Source organism: Lissotriton helveticus, chromosome 9, assembly GCF_964261635.1.
Source record: "Lissotriton helveticus chromosome 9, aLisHel1.1, whole genome shotgun sequence".
NCBI lineage: Eukaryota > Metazoa > Chordata > Amphibia > Caudata > Salamandridae > Lissotriton > Lissotriton helveticus.
Window position 1 is genome coordinate 956404271 of NC_136070.1, and position 27771 is coordinate 956432041.

A 27771-nucleotide genomic window follows, 5' to 3' on the forward strand; every position below is an offset into this window, starting at 1 on the left:
GCGGCAGATGCCCTGAATCCTTAAAGTTAGTAGAGTATCTTGCCCCTATAACTATGCCTATTTGTATTGTTGTGGTTCACAAGTTAAATGTTAACCAAGTTGAAACTAATGTATCCACTATTAATGAATGGGTTTATTAGACATATTTGATTAGTGACTCTAAACCAATAATCAGACAAAATATTTGTGGATGCTAGATGTGTTCTATTGAGACTCCACGTAATTTTGATACCTGATAAAGGTGCTCTTTTTCTAACTAGAAATTGGTTAAATTACAGATTGATTCATGATTTCTTGTAGAAAGTATCTTGGCATCCGAAGCACTATGAATACTAAAAGCTGCCACTCAAATTTATGTGAGAATTGTTATGTGTTAATGAAGATTTCTGTTCTAAATCTGAATTTAAGACAGTTGGATATTTACATTTGTGCCTGTTGGCTGTTATTATTTGCACCCAATTTATATCCATGTGTAAATGAATGAAGAAGTAAGTGTGCAAACGGTTGTTGTGCCGATTGTGTAGGTGCTATTACTGTTTCAGCACAGTTTTGCATGGACAGCTGCCAATAACTAGTATACTTTGTTTATGTCAGACGACATTCTGACACTGGTATTATGGTACCACAGCTGCCGGGGTGAATAAAGTTGGTAAGGATTATGAGGGATTAGAAGAAGGGTTGTCATGGGCAAAGTGGGCATTTAGAGGTGAGAAAGAAACAGTTGGGGAAATTACCAGGTCATTTTGCAAGTTTCATATATATTAGCTATTGCTTTTAAATATTTTTTCTTTTCTACCTCTGTCCACTTCATACGGATTTTCACTGTTAGTGGGTATCCAATGTATGTTTTTTCTTCAGAGACTTAAAGGGGAGGGTGTGTTGGAATGTGCTTCTTATATTGGATAGTGATATCATCCAAACGGTGATTCAGTGAAATAACAGATTGCTTTTAGTATGGTCTGGAGAAGAACTATGATTAATAAAACTGACAATTAGCCCTGTGTGTGAGAATGACAAATAGAAATCAAGACTTGGTGTAAGCAGCTGCACAATTCCAGGAGTGGGAGCACAGCCTGGTCAGCATGGCATATTAACAGAAAACAGAAACAGATAACAGAAAGCAGGCAGAGAAGACTGATTTTATGTGGCAGAATTGCTCACTGGACAAAATCCCGCGCCCTTTACCCGATGATTTTTGGCCTTCTACCACTAAGGACATTGTTGAATCAGCTGGCTCTGTTCGCAACTTGGGAGTAATTTTTGGTCATCACCTACAATTGGACATCCATATAAATAAGACAGTTAGTACCTGCCTGCTGTTACTAAGAATGTTGCGTAAAATTCTCCCTATGCTACCTTTGTCGGTGAGACCAGAGGTAGTGCGTAGTATCATACTCAGTAGGTAAGACTACTGTAACGCATTACTCTTAGGAGCCCCTAGCTCCTTGATAAAAACAACTGCAGAGGATCCAGAACATGGCAGCCAAGCTGGCTCTTTCGCGTGTGCGTTCTGCATCTTCATCTCTGGCTCTTAAAGATCTTCACTGGCTGCCTATACACCAGCGGATTTGCTTTAAGGCTTCTTGTATTGTCTTTAGAGCACTTCACGGATTGGGACCCATTGCTCTTCAGAACAAATTTAGTTGGTATTCAGCAGCTAGGACTTTGCGCTCCTCTTCCGCTTTTTTGGTTGGGGTACCTCGTATCCGGAGGACACGGATGGGCGGTCGTACCTTCAGCTTCACTGCCACTAAAATATGGAATGCTCTTCCATTTTTCTTATGGAAGCTGACGGAGCTGACCCATTTTAAAAAGGGTCTGAAGTCTCATCTCTTTCCTAGAGATGTCTGATCTTCCCCTGCTTGTGTTGTGATTTTGGAGTCAAAGCGCCAGGATACCCTTTGGGTGACAGCATGCGCTATATAAGTTTACTATACATACATACATATATACATTGGCATCAAGAAGGGTGGATGCCTGAAAGATCCCTGGAGGAGAACAATCTACAAATGGTGGGCAACAATTACCTGAACCTGGATAGTGATGGGGCAAGTAGCAGTCTTCTGAGCCTTTGGGTCAGGCAGGATGTCATTGTTTAGGTCCACCACCTGAACCACCAGGTTGTAAGTGGTCCTTTTTTCAAAGTCCAGAGAGCTGAGAAGATGGATCTCGCCTGCAAAAAGAAAGAGAGGCAGCAGCAGCATGGTCAGAAGATCACTGCAGGAAGCCAGTTTCTGAAAGGAGGAGCTTTATATAAGATGAGAAAACTGTTTTAAGCTTTCTTCTGCTTTATGGTTTCCTGATATTGTTATCAGTAAAAACAATTCTACTCTTGGGAAAACTAATCAAACATATATGGGTCTCGTAACCAACAGACAGCACTCTACTCTCATACCTGGAAAAAAATGCAATCATAAATAGGTTACCACATCCACATTGCATTTGTACAGAAAATTTAATTATATAAAGGGTAGCTTACAGCAATCCATTATTGTAAAATACTCATATCTGTTGTTGTAATGTGATATTTTCACACATTAAAAGCATTCCAATTCAAAAATTGAGGCTTTATAATTCAGGATATCAGTTATATGTGAAACAGCCCCCTCCCCACAATATAGTGCAAAAGTTAATCTGACAAAAAATCTTTTGCAAGGATACAAAAAGGGAGAAAACACAAGACAGTACACATAAATCTGTTTCAGTGGTTGCTGGCCAAATATAAACTTTTGAAAGTAATATGTTGTGTTTCGCTAGACTAATCGTCTACTATATTACAATATGTAGCGGATCCTGCTTAAGAAAAAGATATAAATTCCTGGCAGTGTTGACATCACTGTAAATTAATGTGTCTCATAACCCTGGGGATTATACATTAGGTATTAAATAGTGAGACATTTCTGAGCCCTTCTTATGGTATTATTAGACTATGCTAACTGATTTGCCCCAACCTGCCACTATACTGCAGTTAACCTTTTCGTAACCAATTGTTGAAGAGGGTCTCTATGATATGAAGGCTAACAATGCATAATTCATTTTAAGCATTTGTATATTTTGTTATACCGGTAAAATCTTATATTAAGCACCAAACCATACTATATTTTATCTAGATACAAAATTGGCTAGTAGATCAGTCATATCCTTTAGTATGAGGACCATTTTGGTTTCTTATGGGGTTGCTCAAAGAATACTAATTTCCACAGCAACAGTTAATGATATACATTGGAAGCAGTGGAGAGAGGAGAAAAGTGGTTATTGGTATAATGTGTTAGAGCTCGGCCTTTAGGGGTAGTGTAGAACCACCCAAAGTAAGGATGTTGGTGTAGCTCTGAGTGTGGAGGGTGAAGAACATGGGAATGGTGTAATAACTCTGAATACAGGAATGGTGTAGCAGCTTCAATATGGGGTTGGTGTATCAGCCTTGACTGGAGGGGTTGGCATAGTATATGTGAATGTGGTGGTCGGTATAGCAGCTTTCAAAATGGGATTGGTGTAGTATTTCTGAATGTGGTGGGTGATGTAGCAGCTTTCAACATGGGTTTGGTGTAGCAGCTCTGAGAACGGTGTGTGTGTTTTATCTGTGAATGCGGTAGGTGATCTAGATGCTCACAATATGTGACGATATAGCAGCTCTGAGAATGTGTTTTGTGTAGTGTCCGTGAATGTGATGGGCGATGTAGCAGCGTTCAACACGGGGTTGGTGTAGCAGTTCTGAGAATGGTATTTTTTTTGTTTATCTGTGAAGGTAGTAGGTGGTCTTGAAACTCACAATATGTGATGGTGTAGCAGCTCTGAGAATGGTTGTTTGTATAGTGTCTGTGGATATGGTGGGTGGTGTAGCAGCTCACAAAATGATAGTGTAGCAGCTCCGAAAATGAGGATGTTTTAGTATCTGACTGTTGTCAGTGATAATACTATGGGGATTTGGAAGAGCCAAATATGTAGTGCCAAATTAGAAAAACAGAGCTTGAAATTTGCTGCTTTTATTGGGGATGGGGATTGTTTCAACTCAAAAATAATATTTTCCCTAAAGCACTGAAAGTCCTTGCACCATTCCTGGGGATGGTATAGAAGGTATTTCTGCTAGGGAACAGTGTACACATTTTAATATCAAGGCATAGTGTGGGTACTCTGGCCATGGCCATAGTGTATGTGTCTTAGCTGTGGGTTGTAGTATAAGAGTGCTAAATGCAGGAATTGGAGTAGAGCTGTGTCATTTGAGTACAGTGCAGCCACATTCAATACAGGGGAAGGAGATTTAGCTGAATGGGAAGTAAAGGAGAATTCAATGTGGGACACTAAGACCCTCATTATGAGTTCAGGGCCAAACTACAATCCCTGTACAAACATATGTTCACACAGGGATCAGAATTACGAGTTGTATGATAAGTATCACAACCTCACAGTTTTCCCCTGATAAATATTGACCGGTGAAGCCTGCTGAAATTTATTGAGGGAAAACGCCTATAAAAAAGGCAAAACATGCACAATTTGGTGTGTTAAATACTGACTCCACATGTTATGCCTCATTCACCAATTAAAAACTCTAAGTAGGAGGTATTTAACACACATTTTAAATACCTCACCCCGGGATAATGGTATTTTACCAGGTGTGGTAAACTGGTAAATACCTCTCTTATTCCGCTTAACTTGTAATGAGGGTATGCACCCTTAACAGGGACCTTGAAGACCTCCCGCACTATATTAATTTTTCTTGTGGAGCCCTCGTTTTCTTCAAAATATTGAATTAATCTCGTTCAAAGTAAATCTCTGTAGGGGGTATCAAGCAAGGCCGAGGGCTGGAGGTGCCTTAATGGCATTTTGCTAATTTGCAGACTCCAGATCAATGTCCGTTTTAGCGACAAGCAGGGGCTTACATGGGAGTGCAGTATTTAGTATCTCCCCCTGAAATCATGGCGGACACAAAAACAAGTTTACTTTGGTATGGAGCATGTGTACATGGGAATAATAAAATAATGTTTTCTCCATCAGGTGCATTTTACACCAGTTGTCTGTTAATTCCCAGTTATCAAGCCAGTACCTGAATTTAGCTGCTAAGAGTATGGCCTGTGCACCCGGAAGCGCCGGAAAAGAGCTGTCCATGTCCACCAAGGGTATGCAATTGTAGTCCCCCTGCGGAGAGTGAGGCAGTCAACCTCATTCAGCAGTGCCCTTGCCATCAAGTCGAGTAAATACAACTGTGCTATATTCGGAGCATATAGAGGTAGAGAGAGTTGAGATAGAGAGGGACTAGGTGCCCAATTTACAAAGGTTAACTTAGACTTTAGGTCTAAACTTAGATTTCAGGTCTAACTGTACCTCTTTGAATTGCACCATGAGTGCTTAAATATGTGGAGATAGGGTGAAAAAGTGGGCAAGAGATTGGGAGGTAGAAGAGGTGAGGTGAAGTAAGGAGAGAGACATGAGAAATCAAAATGAGGCAGGAAAAGAGGTGACAGAGGTATGTGGAATAAGTGATGGCTACAGAAGGGTGGGATTTATTGATTGGTGTATAAGGTTTAACAAGCTGGATGGAGGTAGAGAAGTGAAACAGAGAAAGGTAAAGCAGAACAAGTGATGGCTACAGAAGGGTGGGATTTATTGATTGGTGTATAAAGTTTAACACGCTGGCTGGAGGTAGAGAAGTGAAGCAGAGAAAGGTAAAGCAGAACACAGGGGCAAAGGGAGCGTCAAGGTAGACATTATGGGTGCAAATGAAGAGCAGTTAAGAGAGAAGTACACAGAGAAGGAGAGTGAGAGGTGAGATCAGGTAGCGAGGAGAGATGGTAGAGCAAGAGGCTGTTGAGGAGGGAAGCAGACAAAAGGAGGTAGAAAGGGAGAAAGTGATGAGGTAAGGATCTTTATAAAGAAACAGAGAATAAAATAGAGAAAGGGTCAGAGTTGTGAAAGAGAGACAGATCACTTTATCAGCAAACCCACCTTGGAAGGTAAGGGCCCCGGGGAAATTGCTCTCTTTGCCCATGCCTTAAAACATCTCTGGCGGATGGTAGAAACAAACCTGGAGTGTTTTTGGACTGTAACAAGTGAGGAAATAGAGCACTAAATAGTGGAGACATGTTGGAGCCAGGGCAGATTTGCCTTTTAATCCATCAGATATTTCCCTAGTGGGTTGGAGCTATTGGAGGCGGGTTTTGAAAGCCCAGGTCGACTGTTTGTGCCTCTGTCACTTTCCTCCACTCCACAGGAGTAATCGCAGAAGGCACCGCAATGGCTCCGAGATAGAGGGACAGACTGTCAGAGAGAGAGAGAGAGAGCAAGCTTGATCAGAGTAGGAGCAGGGGAGAAGCAGGTTCTTAGCCAAGGATAGATGTTTTGGGGAGTCTGGCCCCCAAAGGATAACTACAGCATAAAAGGGGTCTCAGCTAGGCAGGGATATGGCTCCTCCCACAAAACTATATATTTTAAATGGAAAGGTACAATATATGAGATTTTAGAGAATGCAACACATGCAGGGGTATTTTTAAAGTATTCTACCATGACAGCTATTTGTGATAAGTAGCAGGATATGGTGCTACTAAAGCACAGCGAGAAGAGAACTTTGGGAATCGTTTGGGCCTCATTTCAGTCCATGGTTTTCACTCTCCATGCCATTCTAGACAAAGGCATGCCTTATGCAAATCAATACAGACCCTGCTCTTTAAAGAAACAGTCCGTCCTGACCACCAGGTAAGCCTCCTCCAGGAGTGACCACAAGCAACCCCAGGCTGATTTCGACCTACTTAGGTCTCATCATTGAGGTACAGCTTGAGTCCTATGGTACAGTAAGTACAGGGACCACATCTGGGCATTCGCGTCACACTTATGGCGTAAACTGCAACAACAACAAGGTGATGGGTAGAACGCTTGAATTAGGCTTAGCCACTGGCAATTGCTTGTGCTGTATTCCAGTCCATTGTTTTTCGCCCACCATGCCACTCTACACAAAGGCCCACTTTATGCTAATCAGTACTGACACTGCTACTCATGGGAACAGTCTGTCTTGAGCTGCTAGGTGGGGCCAAATTTAGAATGAACCCTAAGGAACCCCAGAAGGATTTTCAGCTTCGGAGGTCTCATCAGTGAGGTACAGCTTAAGACCTACGGCACAATGAACATGGGACTGATGTCATGGAATGTCCCTTAGCATGTAGGGTTTAAAAAGAAAAAACAAGCAGGTGATCAATGGAATGCTTGAATTAATTCAGAAACTAGAAACTGTGGGCCGCAATTCAGCCCAGAATGAGGAGCTCTAATAAGGGAGAAACTGGTCTTGGGTAGTTTGTATTCCAGTTGAGGAAGGACCTGATATGACACTTCGGGCTGGATTCTTTCTACTGGAGCAGGGCCAAGACTGATTTGCATATTCCTTCTGTGACAAACAAAATGTAGATGTGGATTATTACCCTATTACTGTCAAAACTTGCCTGTTTAATTCGGAATGTTTCAGAACAACCAATAAAAGCATGTAAAAAAATACTGACTTTCATATGGCTGGGTCCAAACTGAAGTGGCATGGTGTACAAAATAACAATAGACTGGGATGCGGCCAGAGTAATTATCAGTGGCTGAGATTAATTCAAACATTCTCTCCATCACTTTTTTGTATACTTCAATGCAACGCCCTCTGTGAGTCAGGTTTGTCCAGACATGGGACCCGTTCAAGCTGTCTTTCTGGCCCAAGTTTTACCTGACAGATAAGCAGAAATAAGGTCAAAACCGAACTTATGCTGCTTGTGCCCGGGCATAGCATGCAGTCCGAGCAAGGCTGTTTCTATTAAGGCAAGGTCAAGACTGATTTGTATATGGCTGGGTCCAGACCAAGTTGGTATGGTGTGCAAAGTAAAGATGATTGGGATGCTACCCAAGTAATTATCAGTGGTTGAGATTAATTTAGCCATTCCATCCATAATTTTTTGTATTCTTCAGATTTTGGTTTGATCGCATTTCTGGACAATCAAATTTATCAAAACTAAATAGAATAGAAGTGAAGTTATTCATCAAGTTTTTAATTCTTCATCAAGGCATATTTAAATAACAAACACGGATAATAATTTAACATATTTTGAAGATATTTCTAAATACATTGAAACAGTTATGACTACACAGACAGGATTCTTAAAAAGATAAGGCCCCACTCTCAGTCAGCACTGTGATGACTGTACCTGTCGCCTGTGGGAGAAACCTCAATAGAACATTGAGTGAGTATTGGAATGTGCCCACTTTCACTAGTCAAAATGAGTGAGAACTAGCCAGGCATGTGCCTATCCATCATTCCAGAGCCTTCGGCTTGTGCTTAATTTGTATGGGTCATTGAAGGTGGCGGGCACAAGCACTCATTTTTGGGAACCCAGACTTAATTTTTATCATCTGACGGTCAAAGTCTGATTTGACCCAGGTAAAAAGAGAAGTAGGGATACCAAATGCAGAAGAGAAAGATAGAGGGACAGTGACAAAGGGAAATATTAGGGGTAAAAACGAACAGGCAAGAGTAAGAAAACTGAAAGGAATTAAGAGAAAGGTACAAAGAGGGACAAGGTGGAAATCAAAACTAAGCAGCCTTAGTATTCGGCAGGCCTGACATTACAAAATTCAACAATGGCCTCCTAAGAAACACCTTTGGTCCCTGACCTGATATTTTTGCAAATTAAGGACCATTGAGTTGGGGAACAACAAACTTGTTTTCCTGCACCAAGAGACCCAAGACTTGGGTGAAAGCACACTTTACAAATACGTGTTTAGTTGTGTTATTTTAAGCACTGATTGGACCCCCAATCACTCAAACAGTGTGGCACACCCTGGGCCCTGATCCTTACTCTGCACTGACCTACAAAGTGCTTCCAAACTGAATTAATGAAAAAGGATAACACACCTACAGAAAGAATAGCCCTTATTCTTCTACTGAAGCAGGCCAACTCTGCTTGAATCCAATTTTCTTTATTTTGACAGTAGAAATCACGTGGCCTTCTCACAGTACTGGGCACCGATAAGGTGCATTCTGGGAACTTCCATTGGCCGAAGTGGGGTTATGGTTATGTTGGGCAGAGCTGAGGGGTCATTGTGTTTGGAGACTGTCTTATTGTCCCATATGTACAGCAAATAACTCTTGAAGGAATTGTTTATGAAAATATCTTCCTTTAATTTGTTTGTTATTTTTAAGGTCCACCAATACAATCCAGGCACTAAGGATGCAAATAAATGAAATACATTCAATATGAAAAAAACTTAAATCACTTGGCATACTCGTGTGATTAAATTAATATATGCCAAATAGTATTTATTGGAATAGATACATGTCTATATGTCCCTTTGCTAGTGTGTGTCCCAGTATGTGTCCCGGTGCCAGTATGCGCATCTAATCTTCTGTGTCATTGTCCCAATGTCACCATTCCAATGTCAGTGATGATCGGTTTTGTAAAACTTGCTAATATTAGTGGTTTCCTGGCACTAAAACACAGCCTGAAAAGAAATAGATTTAGAATAGCCAGGTGTTGCTGACACAGAGGGGAGGCTCACACTAAAACCAGAAAAATGACACACGGGACCAGCAATGACACGGGCACCTGACAAGGGGGCACCAACACTGACAAATGCTCAGGACAACAGGAACAGTCTTGGAGTCCAGTGCTATGTTATATTTTGCTTAGAAACTGATTGTTTCATCTTAAGTAAATTTAAAAGCACAGGGTGAGGGAGGTGAATAAAGATGTAAGGTTCTGTTAATCCAATAAATGGTACCAGGGTGGTGAGTGGTTTATGAAGGATAGCTAGAAAGCAGTTGTGAAATATTTCCTTAAAAAGCATGCTGCTGCTGTCTTCTTCTGCACTGGTGCACAAACAGGCTGTCTAGTGCCACGCACGCACCTTTGCACCATGATGTAAAGGTGTGTGTGTGTGTGTGATGTCTAGCATACGTTTCGCACTGGAAGTATAGCCTTTCAGTACAAAATCCTATGCCTAGGTAATTTTTTATAATATTCCACAAATTGAGCGTGTGCTGAACAATGAAGCACAATTCAATTTGTGAAATGTTAAGAGAAATAAAAAGATTTCACCAACTTTGTGCCTGCTTCAAGGAGGGTGTTTTTTAGGCAAAGCGCAGACCGAATATCTTAGTAGATCAGATTTTGAATTAAATATCATGGGTACTTTAACTGTAATGCCCGTCGACCAGCCATGTAACGCCACCTTGATGCAAAGTGGCGTAAAGTGTAGTTTAAGCCAAGAAAAGAGCAACTCTCCTACACAGAATGCCTTTTGCAAGAGAATAAGGGGCAGATTTACAAGCCCCTTGCGCCTCTTTTACACTGCTGTTGCGTCATTTTTGTGACGCAGCGGCGATGCAAAGCCACGCAATGCTGCGGGGTATTCACAACGTGACGCATCTGGGTGATGCGTCACGTTGTAAAGCCCTGCGCCACATGTAGGCGTTCAGGCGCGGGGGGGGGGGCGTTCCGGCGCAGGAACGCCTCCTAAAAGTGGCTGAGTGAAATCTACAAGATGTCACTCAGTCACTTTTAAGGCCATGCTTCATCAAAAGCCTACGCCTGCTTGAAGCAGTCGTAAGGATTGACGCAGCATGTTAGGGATAGGGCACCCCGAGCCTTGCTGGAGCTGCTTCGCGCTTGCGACGCAACTCCAACAATGCGCCGGCTTTCCGACGGGGGATGCAACACACATCTGCCCATCCGTGCGCCACGGTGCACCGCATTGTAAATGCAGCACATTAGTGGTGGTGCACGGGTGGGCAGATGCATCGCAACTCTTCTGGCGCATCCCTGCTGATTAGCAGAGATGCGTCAGAAGTAGTAAATCTGCCCCACAATCTCTTTCCTAGAGGTTGGGCCACCTTTCATGACCATGCCACAATAGAAGGTCTTAGTAAATCTGCCCCAATGTTTTGCCAGCGAGAAGAGAGAGAGAGAGAGAGAGAGAGAGAGAGAGAGAGAGAGAGAGAGAGAGAGATCTCCATTTCAAAAAGGAAAAGTTGACAAGCATAAAATGGATATCGCTAATGTATACACTTTAGTGGATTGTGCAGCATTATGATTATCCCTATATGGAGTAGCAGTTTCACTTATCGTTTGAAAATTAAATAAACGTTTTTAATTTGCTTCACAATGTTGTGCAGGACTTTAACTTGCAGGATAAACATATTCAGAGTTGAAAGGAGTGTTAATATGACCTAAGGTTTTGTTGAAAACTGTCTCTTCACCTTAACCTGTGAGCTCTGGCTGATGCCACTTGCATTATTATGTTATTATGGGGTACTGGCCTGTTCCGGTCCCCTGTGACTGTGGCCCAAGAAAGAAGGGAGGAGAGAGAGACAGAGAATCGATGGATGGAAAAATAGAGGGATAGAGCGAGAGTTGGAAGGAAGTGGGCTGGTCTGAGCATTTTCTCCAAGGCTCCTTTTAGTTCCAGATCTGTGCCTGGTGGGAAAAGTACTTTCCAACTGACCTTAAAGGGATGCATTTTACTCCAGTTTATACTCACCACTCCTGGGGTTGATGTAGAATAGGGGAGGGTTGTTGGAGTCACCGCCGGATATCATATACTGAACATTGTTGAACTTGTAGTCTTTGTCTGTGGCATTCACACTCCCAATGACAGTGTCAAAAGGCGCATCCTCGTTGACTGTGAAAGACCTCAAGGTGCCGCATACAGGAGGGTACTGGTTCACAGGTGTCACCGTTACAAAAATTGGAATTTTGGCTAAAGTGGGGTTTAACAAAAGGCATTCATGAAAAATGTTTTTTTTTTAATAAACAAGTGACTATTTTATATCAATCTATATATACATAATCAATGTAGCAATGTTATTTAGAAAACTAATATTAAGTAGCAGATGAATGAGAATGGATATATTGTTTATTGACGATTTTAGTAGAATGAGTGATGTACTGTTCTCCTCAGGGGATTTTTACGCCTTTCTTGTTGGGTTGGCTTTGAGCAAATTGAAAAATTGCCTTGTGTATAAAACAGAGATTCTGTTTCGAGCAGTTCTGCACCACATGATGGCTGCTGTTTGGATGAGCAAGATATATTTATTGTTTGGCATTTCTAATAAACTGTTGATTAGTAGACATTTTCTGATTTAGTAAAATTTCCAATGAGGATTAATGATTTGATTGTGAAATATTACCACAGGATATAATTGATTCCTACTAAGGACCATTTTTCTTGTCGTTTTATTTAGGTCAGGCTTATGGGTGATATGGGCAAAACCCCTTTGTTTGTATAAGGAAAGTGGCATAATAATTGGAGGTGAATTTAATATTGTGATTTATAAATCTACACTCAACATTCCTAATAAAAGCCAGATTACGGATGCCTTCAAGCTGACCCTTCAACCAGTGAAGATGTGAAGAAATGCATTATAAACTATAGGAATTAAAAAATGATAGGAGATATGTAGGTAATTGACCTTATGGGACTCCTTAATACCTGTTTTGTGGGGTTGCTTGATTCTTACCTCTTCCAGACTAGATAGAAATACGGTGGAAACATGCATGTCTCAAATCCCAACTGAAGCATTCTTGAAGAGGCTTGCTTAAAATTAGGCATTACAAGCCCAAGTATGAGCTTTGGATGGGGATAAAATAGAATATGCTTTGCTCCACCTGAAACAACATTACTGTAGAGTAGTAAAGCAGAATGCTTGCTGGAATGCAGACTCAGAACACAATGGGCGAAAGAAAGAATAATAGAGGTGTCAAACTCAGAGGGACACAAATGTGAGGCAACAGAAGTGTTGCTGATGTCTTTTCGGCAACTGCCCGACTCACACGAACGCTCGCAACCGAGGAAGTGTGAATACCTATCAGGATTCCGTCCACCGGTCCCAATCTGCCCCTGGTCAGAAACTTCCTTTCCAAGCTCCAAGAATCTTTGGGGAGCCTGAATCCTGACCTCATGTTGAACCCATAGGAAAGCTCTGATGTGGATCACCCTACGCCCTGACGAAGTCCAATTGCTGTAAAGCTGGACGAAACACGTGTTGGCAAAAGAGAACAAACGTTATATTATGAAAAAACTGGTACTGAGTGACTGAAAGAAAATGAAGAAATAAAAGAAGATCTATTGAAAATATTTGCATTAATATCTACTGTTATTGAATCTAAGTGTACTCTATGGTTAATTGATCTATATACATCTAGCTAGTATTGCTCAGGTAGAGAATTTTGTGAGTATTTAATCAGACAAATTCCATTTGTCAGTGGTTACAACTTTAGGCAAGGGTTGTATCTCATCCTTAGAGCATAGACTAGAGAATCCTACTAACTCTCAGATATTCATACACTGTTTTGCGCAAATTCCCCTCTTGCCTTCTGTATATTAATTACGGTGGAAACATGCATGTCTCAAATCCCAACTGAAGCATTCTTGAAGAGGCTTGCTTAAAATTAGGCATTACAAGCCCAAGTATGAGCTTTGGATGTGGATAAAATAGAATATGCTTTGCTCCACCTGAAACAACATTACTGTAGAGTAGTAAAGCAGAATGCTTGCTGGAATGCAGACTCAGAACACAATGGGCGAAAGAAAGAATATTAGAGGTGTCAAACTCAGAGGGACACAAATGTGAGGCAACAGAAGTGTTGCTGATGTCTTCAGCGCCTTTTACTCTAACCTATATAGCAAAGAAGAGGTTGCACCAGAACAAATTATTTCATGCCTAGCTGTCTCTGATACACAAAACTAACATTTGATCAAGTCCAACAATTAGAACACCCCATTGAGGTGGAGAACGTGATATCCCATATTGCATGCCTAAAGACCAGCAAAGCTCCAGGTCCGTACGGCTATACCTCTCGATTCTATGATACTTCTGCTCGCCAATCACTTCAATCCTATGGGGACTGTGCAACTCTTTTCCAGGGCTACAATTAAAGAGGTAGTGAACACAATAGTCCTTAAACAAGGGAAAGATGTGGGCCTCCATCAGTGCGGTATTATTAGCCCCTGCAGCTCAAGGTGCGGGGGGGCCGCCAGCTCCAAGGGGCCACCACTGGGCATGAGCGGTGAACACCTGGCCTGAGAGATCCTGACTGGTTCCGGGCAAAGAGGGGGTTCTATGTACTTTGCAGTTGGGTGCTCAAGTTTTGTACACCACTGGTCTCCATTGCTCATATAGGCCTATCTTGCTTCTCAACCTTAATGCAAAAAGTTTAACAAATATACGGGTAACAAGATCATGCCATATTCTCCATGGCTTAATTGAACCACATCAATCTGGCTTCATATACTTGACGTCCGATAACAAGAACAACACAAAAGAGACTTTGCATATACTGAAGAATGTGCACAAAACACACAAAGAGTCACCACTCAGAAGATGAAAGTGTGTCCAACCGGTTGAATAGGCTCTTTGTTGGTGGCATGCTTAAATACTGTTTGTAGCTTTGTGCCCAGGGTCCAAGATTGGGTTATCGAAGGCTATAGAAGGCCATCCACATATGTTAGAATCAATTGAGGCATTTCTCCCACTTCAATATAAACAGAGGAACTAGGCAGGACCATTCCTTCTCTTCACTGTTGTTTGCTCGACTCAACACCGGCGCCATCCCGAGCTGTCACCGGGCTGTGACATCCCGAGCTGTCACCGCGCCTCCCCGAGGCACACCCACGGACCCTTCAGCTGCCACGCCTGCAAGTTCACCTGCACCCGGACCTGCACTACACCAGCACCGACCAAGCCGAACACCAGCAGCAACCACCTCAAGTGCATCCTGCTCAACACCCGCTCCGTCCACAGACACGCCGTAGAACTCTGGAACCTCCTCGACACCACCGCCCCCGACGTCGCCTTCCTCACAGAGACCTGGATGAACGCCTCCTCAGCGCCCGACATCGCCATCGCCATCCCACAGGGCTACAAGATCACACGGAGGGACCGCACCGCCAACCAGACGGGAGGAGGAATCGCCATCATCCACAGAGACACCATCCGCATCACGACCAACACCGACGACACCCTAACCACCGCCGAACACCTGCACTTCCAGATCTACACCGACCCGAAGACCACCCTCAGAGGCACCCTGATCTACCGACCCCCGGGCCCACGCACACGATTCAGCGAGGACATCGCCGACTTCATCAGCCCGCATGCCCTCCCCTCCACCGACTACATCCTCCTGGGGGACCTCAACTTCCACCTGGAGAACAACAGCGACCGCAACACCATCACCCTACTCGACAACCTCGCCAACCTCGGACTCAAGCAACTGGTGACCACCCCCACCCACCTCGCCGGACACACACTCGACGCCGTCTTCTCATCCAGCAATGACGTCGCCTTCAGCCACGCAACAGGACTCCACTGGACGGACCACAGCTGCGTCCACTTCACCTTCAAAAGAACGACGATCCACCAACACCAGCAACAGGTTGCCCGAAGAAGCTGGAACAAGATCACAGCCGACCAGCTCACCGCTTCCCTGAGCCAGCACCCTCCCGCCAGCTCAGCGAACCCCAGCCAGGCCGCCGACAACCTCACGAAGTGGATCAGCAACTGCGCGGACGAACTCGCCCCACTGAGAACCCCGCCCAGCAGACCCGGCAGCAGAAAAACCCCATGGTTCACCGACGAACTCAAGAGCTCCAAGAAGAACTGCCGAGCCCTCGAGAAAGTATGGAGAAGGGAACCAACTACGGACAACATGACCACCCTCAAGCTCGCCACCCGGAAACACCACCAACTGATCCGCGCTACCAAGAAAAATACATACAAGGACCGGCTGGACAACAACGCACACAACTGCAAGGAACTCTTCAACATCGTGAAAGAGCTCTCCAACCCCAACGCCGGAAACAATGACATCACCCCTTCGCAAGACCTCTGCAACTCCCTCGCGTCCTACTTCCACAACAAGATCACGGACATACACAACAGCTTCAGCATCCAACCAACGCACGCCACAACCGCAACTACGCCACCCACCACCACCCTCTGCACCTGGACTCCGATCAGCACCGAAGACACCATCCGCACAATGAACTCCGTCCACTCCGGATCTCCGACTGACCCCTGCCCTCACCACATCTTCAACAAAGCCGACGCTGTCATCGCACCCCACCTGCGGGACATTATCAACACCTCCTTCGACACCGCCACCTTCCCGGAGAGCTGGAAGCACGCAGAACTCAGCGCTCTTCTCAAGAAACCTACAGCAGACCCCACCGAAGAATTACCGTCCCATCTCGCTCCTCCCGTTCCCGGCCAAAGTCATCGAGAAGACCGTCAACAAACAGCTGGCCGCCTTCCTCGAGACGAATGGATCCCTCGACCCCTCACAGTCTGGCTTCCGAGCCAACCACAGCACGGAGACCGCCCTCATCGCTGCCACCGATGACATCCGAACCCTGATGGACAACGGAGAAACAGCGGCCCTCATCCTCTTGGACCTCTCCGCGGCCTTCGACACTGTCTGCCACCGCACCCTAGTACAGCGCCTCGGCAACATCGGAATCCAGGAGAAGGCACTGGAATGGATCACCTCCTTCCTCAACGGAAGAACACAGAAAGTCCGCCTACCACCGTACAAGTCAGAGGCCACCGAAGTCATCTGCGGCGTCCCTCAAGGATCCTCGCTGAGCCCCACCCTCTTCAACGTCTACATGAGCCCCCTCGCGGCCATCGCACGCCGACACAACCTCAACATAATCTCCTACGCCGACGACACCCAGCTGATCCTCTCCCTGACCAACGACCCCGCCACCACCAGAGCCAACCTACACGAAGGGATGAGAGACGTAGCCGAATGGATGACGACCAGCCGCCTGAAACTGAACTCAGACAAGACGGAGGTCCTGATCCTGGGCTCCTCGCCCTCCGCCTGGGACGACTCCTGGTGGCCCCCCGCCCTGGGCACCGCACCCAAACCGACGGACCACGCACGCAACCTGGGCTTCATCCTGGACTCCTCCCTCTCCATGACCAGACAAGTCAACGCCGTCTCCTCGTCATGCTTCAACATCCTACGCATGCTACGGAAGATCTTCTGGTGGATCCCCACCGAGACCAGGAAGACTGTCACCCAGGCCCTCGTCACTAGCCGACTGGACTACGGCAACGCCCTCTACGCCGGAACCACCGCCAAGCTCCAGAAGAGACTCCAGCGGATCCAGAACGCCTCAGCCAGACTCATCCTCGACATCCCACGAAACAGCCACATCTCCGGACATCTGAGAGACCTGCACTGGCTCCCCGTCAACAAAAGAATCACCTTCCGTCTCCTCACCCACGCGCACAAAGCCCTACACGACCAAGGCCCGAGCTACCTCAACAACCGAATCAACTTCTACACTCCCAAGCGCCACCTCAGATCAACCAGCCACGCCCTCGCCGCCGTCCCCCGCATCCGAAGAGCGACAACAGGAGGAAGGTCCTTCTCCTACCTGGCCGCCAAGACCTGGAACTCACTCCCGACCGACCTGCGCCTGACCCAAGACCACCTCTCCTTCAGGAAGAAGCTCAAGACCTGGCTGTTCGAGCAGTAACGGCACCCCCCCCCCACCTAGCGCCTTGAGACCCTACGGGTGAGTAGTGCGCTCTATAAATGACCTGATTGATTGATTGATTGATTGATTGATTTGCCCTCATGATGGAACTATTTGCCGAGTGAACAAAAATATTGAACGTTTGTCGGTAGACAGAGATACTTTTAAACTGTCTGTGTTGTAAGTTTGATTACTTAATCACAATGACCGTTGAGTATTCTGGTCCCTTCTTGATGCAGGAACTGAACTTGGAAAAATCCCATATCCTAAGTACTTAAAGGAGGTACTCTGTAGCTGTTCGGGCTGTAGTACTTTGACCTGAAGGGGATGCGACTGGTGCATTGAACTTCCTGATTACTTATTTTACTTATATCATTTGCAATGTTGCTGCTTATCCTTTGAGAAGTATCAATTGGAATATTGCCTTCCTGGGTGCTTCACTCTGGGGAGGACACCATTCCCCACAGCACCGTGACCACGGGCAAAAAGAAAGAACCAGGAACAGCTAAAGATAAGACCTCTTCTGTTTAACAATGCAATGGGGGTCTTAAATGAGGAAATTAGGGCAGTGGAAGAAAGTCTGGGTGCCAAGATATCAGAAGTGATGGAGAATCTAAAAGTCCTATTTAATGAGAATATAAGAGAGTCAATGCTAGCTGGTCATGTGTGTGTGGGGACTGGCTACACCTCACAACCTTTTGCTGCTCCTGGTATAACCTAAAGTGATTCTGCGATTGATAAGGGGTCAGGGGGTTAAATTGGTGATATCTTTAAGCATGGTTAAACTTGATTGCACGGTAAAAGGTAGGTACAAGACCTGAGTGTGGTCTGGTCTCTCACCCCCACCCTCCAAATGACATCTTGTTAAATCCTTGTCAAATTCAGCAACCCATGCTGGATCTGCCACTAGAATCCACCCTTTATGCTATTGCTTTGAAAGATGTTTCAAGTCTGAAATCTGATCAGAAAGGTGACTGGGTTACATTGAAAAATGCATTTTAAAATTAGGTAAAGAGAAATGTGGGACCAAACGTCTGTAATTATAATAATGTTATAATGATATTGTTATGGTAAGAAGAAACTTCATGTTGGGCGAGAGGCTAAAGAAGACAGCTGGTAATAGTGGTTAACGTCTGAAACACCTACATTGTCTCCAATTTATTGCAAAGGCTAGATAACCGCCCAGCAGAAAAAGGCCATATTAAGACGCTCTCCGCTGGGTAATTTTTATAGGCCAAAGTTGCGCCGCCCGTCCCATATTCCCTCCTCTCTACCATGTAAGGCACCTGAACAGCCACCCACTTTTAATGGCTCAGTATCAAATCTTGTTTTACCACTGGAACCATTGGATTTAATGGATTGGCATATACTAACTGACTGTGCTACTGTGAGAAAGTAGAGGGTACAGCCTCCTAGAGATAAAATGAACACCACAGATGGCTTGCAACTTGACCCGATAATAGGTGTGGGAGCTCGAGCTGCACCTTCCCCAGATAATTCTGTTTTAAAGCACACCTTGCCCATTATTTTTAGCTTTTTAAGTCAGAATGTAGCACGAATCCAGTCTAAACTAGATTACTCAGATTGGGTATTAGTTATAAAGAAATTTGATGTTATAGGCCTGAGGGAAACTAGGTTTTTAGAACCCTACTTTATTGAAGGTTATATCACTTTGAGTGATCCAGCAAGTCCAACAAGGGCGGGATACACAAAGGGGGGGCCTCTGTACACTTATCCCTGTGAGTTTCCAAGGGAAAATATTATGGATCCGGTTGTTTTCTCCTTTCTATCAATGATTATCTCTGAAATTTAATGAACCATGTAATGCCTCGCTGATTCATTTTTAATATAGTGATTTATTATATTATGTTATGCTGTTTTCTATACCGATCTATCACATGTGAGGGTATCCTGGTGCTATCCAGGTATGTGGGGCTTGCCTCAAGGCCTTTACTGGAAGAGTGGGGTGTAGTAACAAAACAAGTCTCTGGTTGAAACTAATGTTTTATTCAGCCTTTGTCGTTTCATCAGCACCTATGCAAGTGGCCCACTAAAGTTATTTGTGGGTTTCCGAATGTATTGAGAGAGGATCAGACACATTTCGAGCATAACATCACGGGAACGCCATTTAATAGTCTGCTCTTGAAACACAATATCTTTTTTGCTTCTGAATTGTCTTCTGTAGCCAATTTGATAGGCAGGAGAGCCACACCCACTATAGATTTTATTATTCTTTCTGCAGACGTTTGTGAAGCCCATCTAGAGTTTCATGTAATTCCACATTATAGTAGTGATCATAACCCTATATCCTATGTCTGTTTCGCTGGAGATGGAAGATTTACAATGTAATAAAATACAATCTATCCTACATTTTGTTAAAAATAAGGGTCTGGTACATAAATTGCTAAATGTGGGAGGGATAACCATGATTTCGTGAAAGCAGTTAACCGCATGCGTGCGGCATGATTTCCGCCCGTACGCTGGGATTTTTCATATCGCACTTTACATGACGAGCTGGGCTCATCATGAGCGTGCGAGGAGGCTACCTCATGACGAGCCCAGCTCGTCATGAGCGTCGAAGGGGTTAATGGAGAGATTTCTCTGTCTCTCGAAGAAAAATCACCTCAGAATCCAACTTCACACAGGCTAGCAAGAAGCTGCCAATGGCCTAAATTCGTTCCATCAAGACCAAAACATTTTAGTGGTTTAATTCTTGTGTTCAGAAGCACATGAGGGTTTAATGCTAGTCTTAAAAAGGAGGCAGCGAGTTCTATCTAAGGTACAGGTCTTCAAAATAAATTATTAAAGTGTGGTAAGAGATAGGAAAAGATCCATCCATGAAGTGGCGTGGGGCACCTTGCGAACAGCAATCGCCCTGCGTGACTCTGGCTTATTCTGGAAAGTGACTAATGCATCATATTTTAAAGCGCCTGAGCCCATTTGATATCTGTTGTAATATCCCCTTACCAATGGGAAGACCACTTTTGTAAGATCTGTCTGTACCCTACAAGGGAGCACTCCTGCGGCTAACATCACTCGAATGGATATATATATATATATATAGATATATATATATATATATATATATATATATATATATATATATATATATATATATATAATTCACTGAAAAAAATAGTTTCAGGCCTTATATAGTTAGGAATTAGCATTTAAAAAACTTTTACAATTCACTCAAAAAACTATACGTTTTAGGGGTGTTATAGTTAGCTGGACATTTCACTCATACAAAACCATCGAAATTGCTCCTATATAGTTAGTTGTACTAACTATATTTCACGCACCCGCAATCCACTGCTGATGATGTCACATATTACATCATTCATGACATGGTCAGTGACATCACTGATGACATCTCAGATGACATCACTGATGACATCATCCAGTGAATGTGGTTTGCTTCGTTATTTAAATATGCATTATATATATAGCAATTTGCATTGAAGAATGAGTGGATATGTAAAAATAAATATTTTGATGGAGGATTTAGTAGCAGTGTAATTTACTGTTTACTTGACCAATTTATAGTGTCTCACTAAATATAGTGGATAGTGACTAAACTGTTTGAAAATCTGTATCACTTTGTCAGTTGTTGTGTAAACAGGTTCTCCAGTTGGTTACTAGCTATGTGAAAGTCTACATTAGTTATTGATTAGTTAACTGAGTATTTGTATGGGAGAGTGAATGTGTGTGTGCTTCGGTGGGGGGTGTGTGACTGCCCAAAGATGTGTGAATAGTTGATTCACTAGATATATGAAGTTTAAACTACATGTTCTAACAGTTGTTTGGGTGAGTGAATATCTTTATGGGTGTGGTGATGAGCAAATATATTTCTCAATGGTACATGTCCAACAAACTAGAAAAATAAAAGGCAGTGTATGTGTCAGTTGTTGTATATAAATAAGTATACATAAGACTCAATGATTGTGTGAGTGACTGTATGGATAACTTTATACTTGTTATAATGATTTTATAATTTACTAAGTATGACTTACTATCTAAATGAATAGATGAAGTTGTGTTTGTATAAGTGTGTAGCTAAGTAAATATGTAAGTATGATCCATTGTTTGCATAAGTGAGTAGGATGACTTCATATGTGAATAGGATGTGTGCTGGTGTGTAATGTCGATTTAGGTGTATAAGTATTTTTGATAGTGTTCTATTGTTAATTGACAGCATGTATGAGTGAATCTACAGGTAAGTGATTAGATGTGTGTATACATCTATGAATCACTGAGTGGGTTTTTAGATACTTGTATTGCTGTAACAATGGATTCAAATATGATACTCTGTATTTTACAAAGAGTGATGAAAGATTTTACTACTGTATGAAAAGGTGTATGTGATTGTCACGTGGATGATGTCATCAGTGATGTCATTTGAGATGTCATCAGTGATGTCACTGACCATGTCATGAATGATGTAATATGTGACATCATCAGCAGTGGATTGCGGGTGCGCAAAATATAGTTAGTACAACGAACTATATAAGAGCAATTGCAATGGTTTTGTATGAGTGAAATGTCCAACTACTATAACACCCCTAAAACGTATAGTTTTTTGAGTGAATTTTAAAGGTTTTTTAAATGCTAGTTCCTAACTATATAAGGCCTGAAACCTATGGTTTTTTCAGTGAATTTTAAAGGTTTTTTAAATGCTAATTCCTAACTATATAAGGCCTGAAACCTATGGTTTTTCAGTGAATTTGCAAGGTTTTTTAAATGCTAATTCCTAACTATATAAGGCCTGAAACCTATGTTTTTTTCAGTGAATTTCAAAGGTTTTTTTAATGCTAATTCCTAACTATATAAGACCTGAAAGCCCACCAGGGATCTCCAGTATGCGCCAGGGGACTGCATTGCAGAGAGGTGTAATGAAGCCACGCCCCTTTTTACACCTCTCTGCAACGCAGCCCCCGTGCATGTTTGAAGAGGGGGAACTAATTCCCCTTGCATATTGGGGCCCCTGGGGCCAACTAGCCCACCTGGAACCGCCAGTATGCGCCAGGGGGCTGCATTGCAGGGGTGTAATGAGGCTATGCCCCTTGTTACACCTCTCTGCAACGCAGCCCCCTGCCGCGTTTGCAGAGGGGCAACTAATTCCCCTTGCATACTGGGGGTCCCTGGGGGCCAACTAGCCCACCAGGAGCTTCCAGTATGCACCAGGGGGCTTCATTGCAGAGAGGTGTAATGAGGCCACACCCTTTTTTACACCTCTCTGCAACGCAGCCCCCGTGCATGTTTGAAGAGGGGGAACTAATTCCCCTTGCATACTAGGGGTCCCTGGGGGCCAACTAGCCCACCTGGAACCTCCAGTATGCGCCAAGGGGCTGCATTGCACAGAGGTGTAATGAGGCTATGCCCCTTTTTACACGTCTCTGCAACGCAGGCCACTGGCGCGTTTGCAGAGGGGGGACTAATTCCCCTTGCATACTGGGGGTCCCTGGGTCATATCTGCCCAAACGCCGATATTCCGAACGATTGAAAATGACTTTTCTTGAGAAACATTTGGATTTTGGATTATCATGTCCTAATGTCCTATACTTTGAAATTTTTGAAAGACTGACTTTGAGGATGCTATAAATTACTCAAGTCTGCCCGAATTGTGCGGGTAAAATTGATACCTAGTCACTTTGAATAAGAATGTACTTACGTCTCGTCTAACATTTGGAAGAAATATCTAGTTATATGACAACAGGATACCGCCATAACTTGAAGGAAATAAGAACGCGCTGAAGAAGTTCTGTTGTACAGAACGGAACGTGTCGGCTGGCTGTGGTACATAAACTTAAGAAAAATAAAAGCATTTGAATATACACCAAGATTCAGCGCTTCAATAAGGACTCTAAGTGATATGATTTGATTGGACTTATTGTACAAGTGGTGCTGTGCCAAACTTTGGAATATTCTCCACTACTCTCTACTACTTACTCTCTCCTACTCCACTACTCTCTAATACTCACTCTCTACTACTCATTCTGTACTACTCTACTACTCTCTACTACTCTCTCTCTACTATTCACTCCCTACTACTCACTATCTACTACTCTCTACTACTCACTCTCTACTACTCTCTACTCTCTACTACTCACTCTCTACTACTCACTCTCTACTACTCTCTACTACTCACTCTACTATTCACTCTACTACTCTCTACTACTCACTCTCTGCTACTCTCTCTACTGCTCTCTACTACTCTCTACTACTCACTCTCTACTCTCTATTACTCACTCTCTACTCTCTACCTCTCTACCTCTCTCTACTTCTCTCTCTACCTCTACACCTCTACCTCTCTCTACACGCACACATATACATATATATATATATATATATGCATATGCATTTATATATATGTATGTGTATATATATGTGTATATATATATATATATATACATATATATACATACATTTACATACATATATAAACATATATAATATCTGTATATCTATATAACTACTCTCTACTACTCTCTCTCTACTACTCACTCTCTACTACTCACTCTACTACTCACTCTCTACTACTCTCTACTACTACTACTCTCTCTCTATACTACTCTCTACTACTCACTCTACTACTCACTCTTTACTACTCTCTACTACTCACTCTCTACTGCTCTCTACTACTCACTCTACTACTTACTCTCTACTACTCTCTACTACTCACTCTCTACTACTCACTCTCTACTACTCTCTACTACTCACTCTACTATTCACTCTACTACTCTCTACTACTCACTCTCTGCTACTCTCTCTACTGCTCTCTACTACTCTCTACTACTCACTCTCTACTCTCTATTACTCACTCTCTACTCTCTACCTCTCTACCTCTCTCTACTTCTCTCTCTACCTCTACACCTCTACCTCTCTCTACACGCACACATATACATATATATATATATATGCATATATATGCATATGCATTTATATATATGTATGTGTATATATATGTGTATATATATATATATATATATACATATATATACATACATTTACATACATATATAAACATATATAATATCTGTATATCTATATAAATACAAATATAAATGCATGCATGCATATACATATATGCATACATATGCATGTTATTTACATGAAAGTTTAAGAAGTTGTTTTGTTTTATATATATATATATATATGCATATATTTACATACATATATAAACATATATAATATCTGTATATCTATATAAATACAAATATAAATGCATGCATACATATACATATATGCATACATATGCATGTTATTTACATGAAAGTTTAAAAAACACTAATAAAAGCAAAGCTAAAAAGCCACCTCATTACAAACAGAATGGTAACTTAAACGAGGGCGAGATCTATTGCATTTTCAATGCTTGTTTACTTTGGTTACATCAAGAAGGCATTCAGATGTGTCACACATTTGCCATAAATTCTGAATGTTAGCACTCTAGTTGCTCATTAGATCACTGTAGTAAAGCTACTGCTCACCAGGGAAGTCTGCTGCTGGTATTCAAAGTGCATGTTTCAGTCTGCATGTCAGATTTTTTTTAATGAAACAGAAGAGGATTTGAGAAGTCACTCAAAATGTGCCCTAATTTTTCTTTCTGAAGCACTAATCATACTTTCTATGGCCAAATGAACCCCCTCATTTTGTTCCTTTTTAAATTAAATGTTTTCAGACTTACCACTTCATTCCAATCAAGATGGCTTCTGGTGTGCCATACTTTTGTTATAAGTAAGACTGTTAGCGCTCTAGTTGTTCTTTAGAACACTCTGGGACATTCTGTCATTGGGCTATACTTGGGCTACATCTGGGTGATATTTGGGCTACATTTAGGCTTGTTTGTCTCTGGTGGCCATCTTGGGAGACTGCATGTCAGAATTTTTTTATGAAATTGAAGAGGATTTGAGAAGTCACTCAAAATGTGCCCTAATTTTTCCCGCCATGACCATCCCCTTTTGTACCGCATTTGGCCGCCATAAGTGTGGCAGGGTATGCTCAGACGTGAGTCTCTTGCTCACTTTGCCACTGGATTCAAGCAAGCTGGGATGAAGACGGCTGAAATGCCAGAAACCGGTCCTCGGAAGCTTGTTTCGGGTCCAGGGAAGACATGGCTTGGCAGTTCGGGCTGGACTGTTCCCATGAGGCACAGGGTCAGACTGATTTGCATATAGCCATGTCTGAACTGGAGTGGCAGAGTGGGCTAAAGAACGGTGATGGATTAAACCCAGATCTTTTGACTGGGTGTGAGTGTTTGATTGATTCAGATGCTCCGGCCATCACCACCCCCTTTTGTACCGCTTTTAGCCGCCATAAGTGTGACAGGGTATGCTCAGACGTGAGTCCCTTGCTCACTTTGCCACTGGATTCAAGCAAGCCGGGCTGAAGACGGCTGGAATGCCAGAAACAGGTCCTCGGAAGCTTGTTTCCGGTCCAGGGAAGACATGGCTTGGCAGTTCGGGCTGGACTGTTCCCATGAGGCACAGGGTCAGACTGATTTGCATATAGCCATGTCTGAACTGGGGTGGCAGAGTGGGCTAAAGAACGGTGATGGATTAAACCCAGATCTTTTGACTGGGTGTGAGTGTTTGATTGATTCAGATGCTCCGGCCATCACCACCCCCTTTTGTACCGCTTTTGGCCGCCATAAGTGTGGCAGGGTATGCTCAGACGTGAGTCCCTTGCTCACTTTGCCACTGGATTCAAGCAAGCCGGGCTGAAGACGGCTGGAATGCCAGAAACCGGTCCTCGGAAGCTTGTTTCCGGTCCAGGGAAGACATGGCTTGGCAGTCAGGGCTGGACTGTTCCCATGAGGCACAGGGTCAGACTGATTTGCATATAGCCATGTCTGAACTGGGGTGGCAGAGTGGGCTAAAAAACGTGATGGATTAAACCCAGATCTTTTGACTGGGTGTGAGTGTTTGATTGATTCAGATGCTCCGGCCATCACCACCCCCTTTTGTACCGCTAATTTTTCTTTCTGCAGCACTAATCATACTTTCTATGGCAAAATATACCCCCTCATTTTGTTCCTTTTTAAATTAAATGTTTTAAGAGTTACCACTTTATTCCAATCAAGATGGCTTAAGGTGTGCCATACCTTTGTAATAAGTAGGACTGTTAGCGCTCTAGTTGTTCTTTAGAACACTCTGGGACATTCTGTCATTGGGCTATACTTGGGCTACATCTGGGTGATATTTGGGCTACATTTGGGCTCTTTTGTCTCTGGTGGCCATCTTGGGAGACTGCATGTCAGAATGTTTTAATGAAATAGAAGAGGATTTGAGAAGTCACTCAAAATGTGCCCTAATTTTTCTTTCTGCAGCACTAATCATACTTTCTATGGCAAAATATACCCCCTCATTTTTTTCCTTTTTAAATTAAATGTTTTAAGAGTTACCACTTTATTCCAATCAAGATGGCTTCAGGTGTGCCATACCTTTGTAATAAGTAGGACTGTTAGCGCTCTAGTTGTTCTTTAGAACACTCTAGGAGGCTGCAGTAGAACACAAAGGAATCAACTGACAGTCTCTGTCCTTGTTGGATGTACATGTTTTACTGAGAATGTCAGACTTCATTCTCACATGACTGAGAAAGATAATGTGAATTTACAGAAAATATGCTTTCAGTTTAGCTTATAGATCCCCTTCCAAACCACTGTGGGAAAAGCATGAGATAATAATTTTCTTTCAAACATGATTCATGATATCACAGCAGAAGGCTTTTTCACATGGTAAAATCACCTTAGAACACACCACAATTCCTAAAATGAGTATGGTACCATCAACAAATGATTTATAATGTAACTAAAGTCCTAAAACCCTCTATTAACTACAATGCTTTTTAATGAGGTGCTATCATGTATATTGGTCTCAAGATGGCTGCCAACACTTCTTGGATGAAGTGCTGACAGCCAATCAGATCAGATGTGTGGTTAGGCTCCGCCCAGATATATATGTGTTTTTGAAGTTAATTTTCATAAAAACCACTGGAGCAATTTTCACCAAATATAGCAAAGGCACTTCTGTGTACCAGTCCCTACAATTTTGCCAAGTTTGGTGTAATTCCGTTCAGCGGTTCGGCTGTAGACTTGTCAGAACGTCCTATGGAAATTAACATGGGGAAAACACGTTTTGGGACTCCCCTTTTTTCTCAGCCTCGACTTCACGAATCCCCCCGAAACTTTCAGGGAAGGAGCGCAGCGGAGCTGGCCAACATTTTGGATAATTTCACGCAAATTCCTCAACCGGCGCCAAAGTTATTCCCAAT

At 43.0% G+C, this 27771-nt stretch overlaps 1 protein-coding gene across 1 annotated transcript in view; it reads right to left on the reverse strand.

Moving 5' to 3' along the window:
• The window catches only part of LOC144783084 (cadherin-related family member 4-like), a 361413-nt gene that overhangs the window by 141092 nt on the left and 192550 nt on the right, over positions 1 to 27771 (reverse strand). Inside the window, exons 11-12 of the mRNA XM_078662246.1 lie at positions 11494 to 11712; positions 2028 to 2173 (exon numbers count right to left, since the gene is read on the reverse strand). Coding sequence (XP_078518372.1) covers positions 2028 to 2173; positions 11494 to 11712 — 365 coding nt within the window. The remainder of the gene's footprint in view (positions 1 to 2027; positions 2174 to 11493; positions 11713 to 27771) is intronic.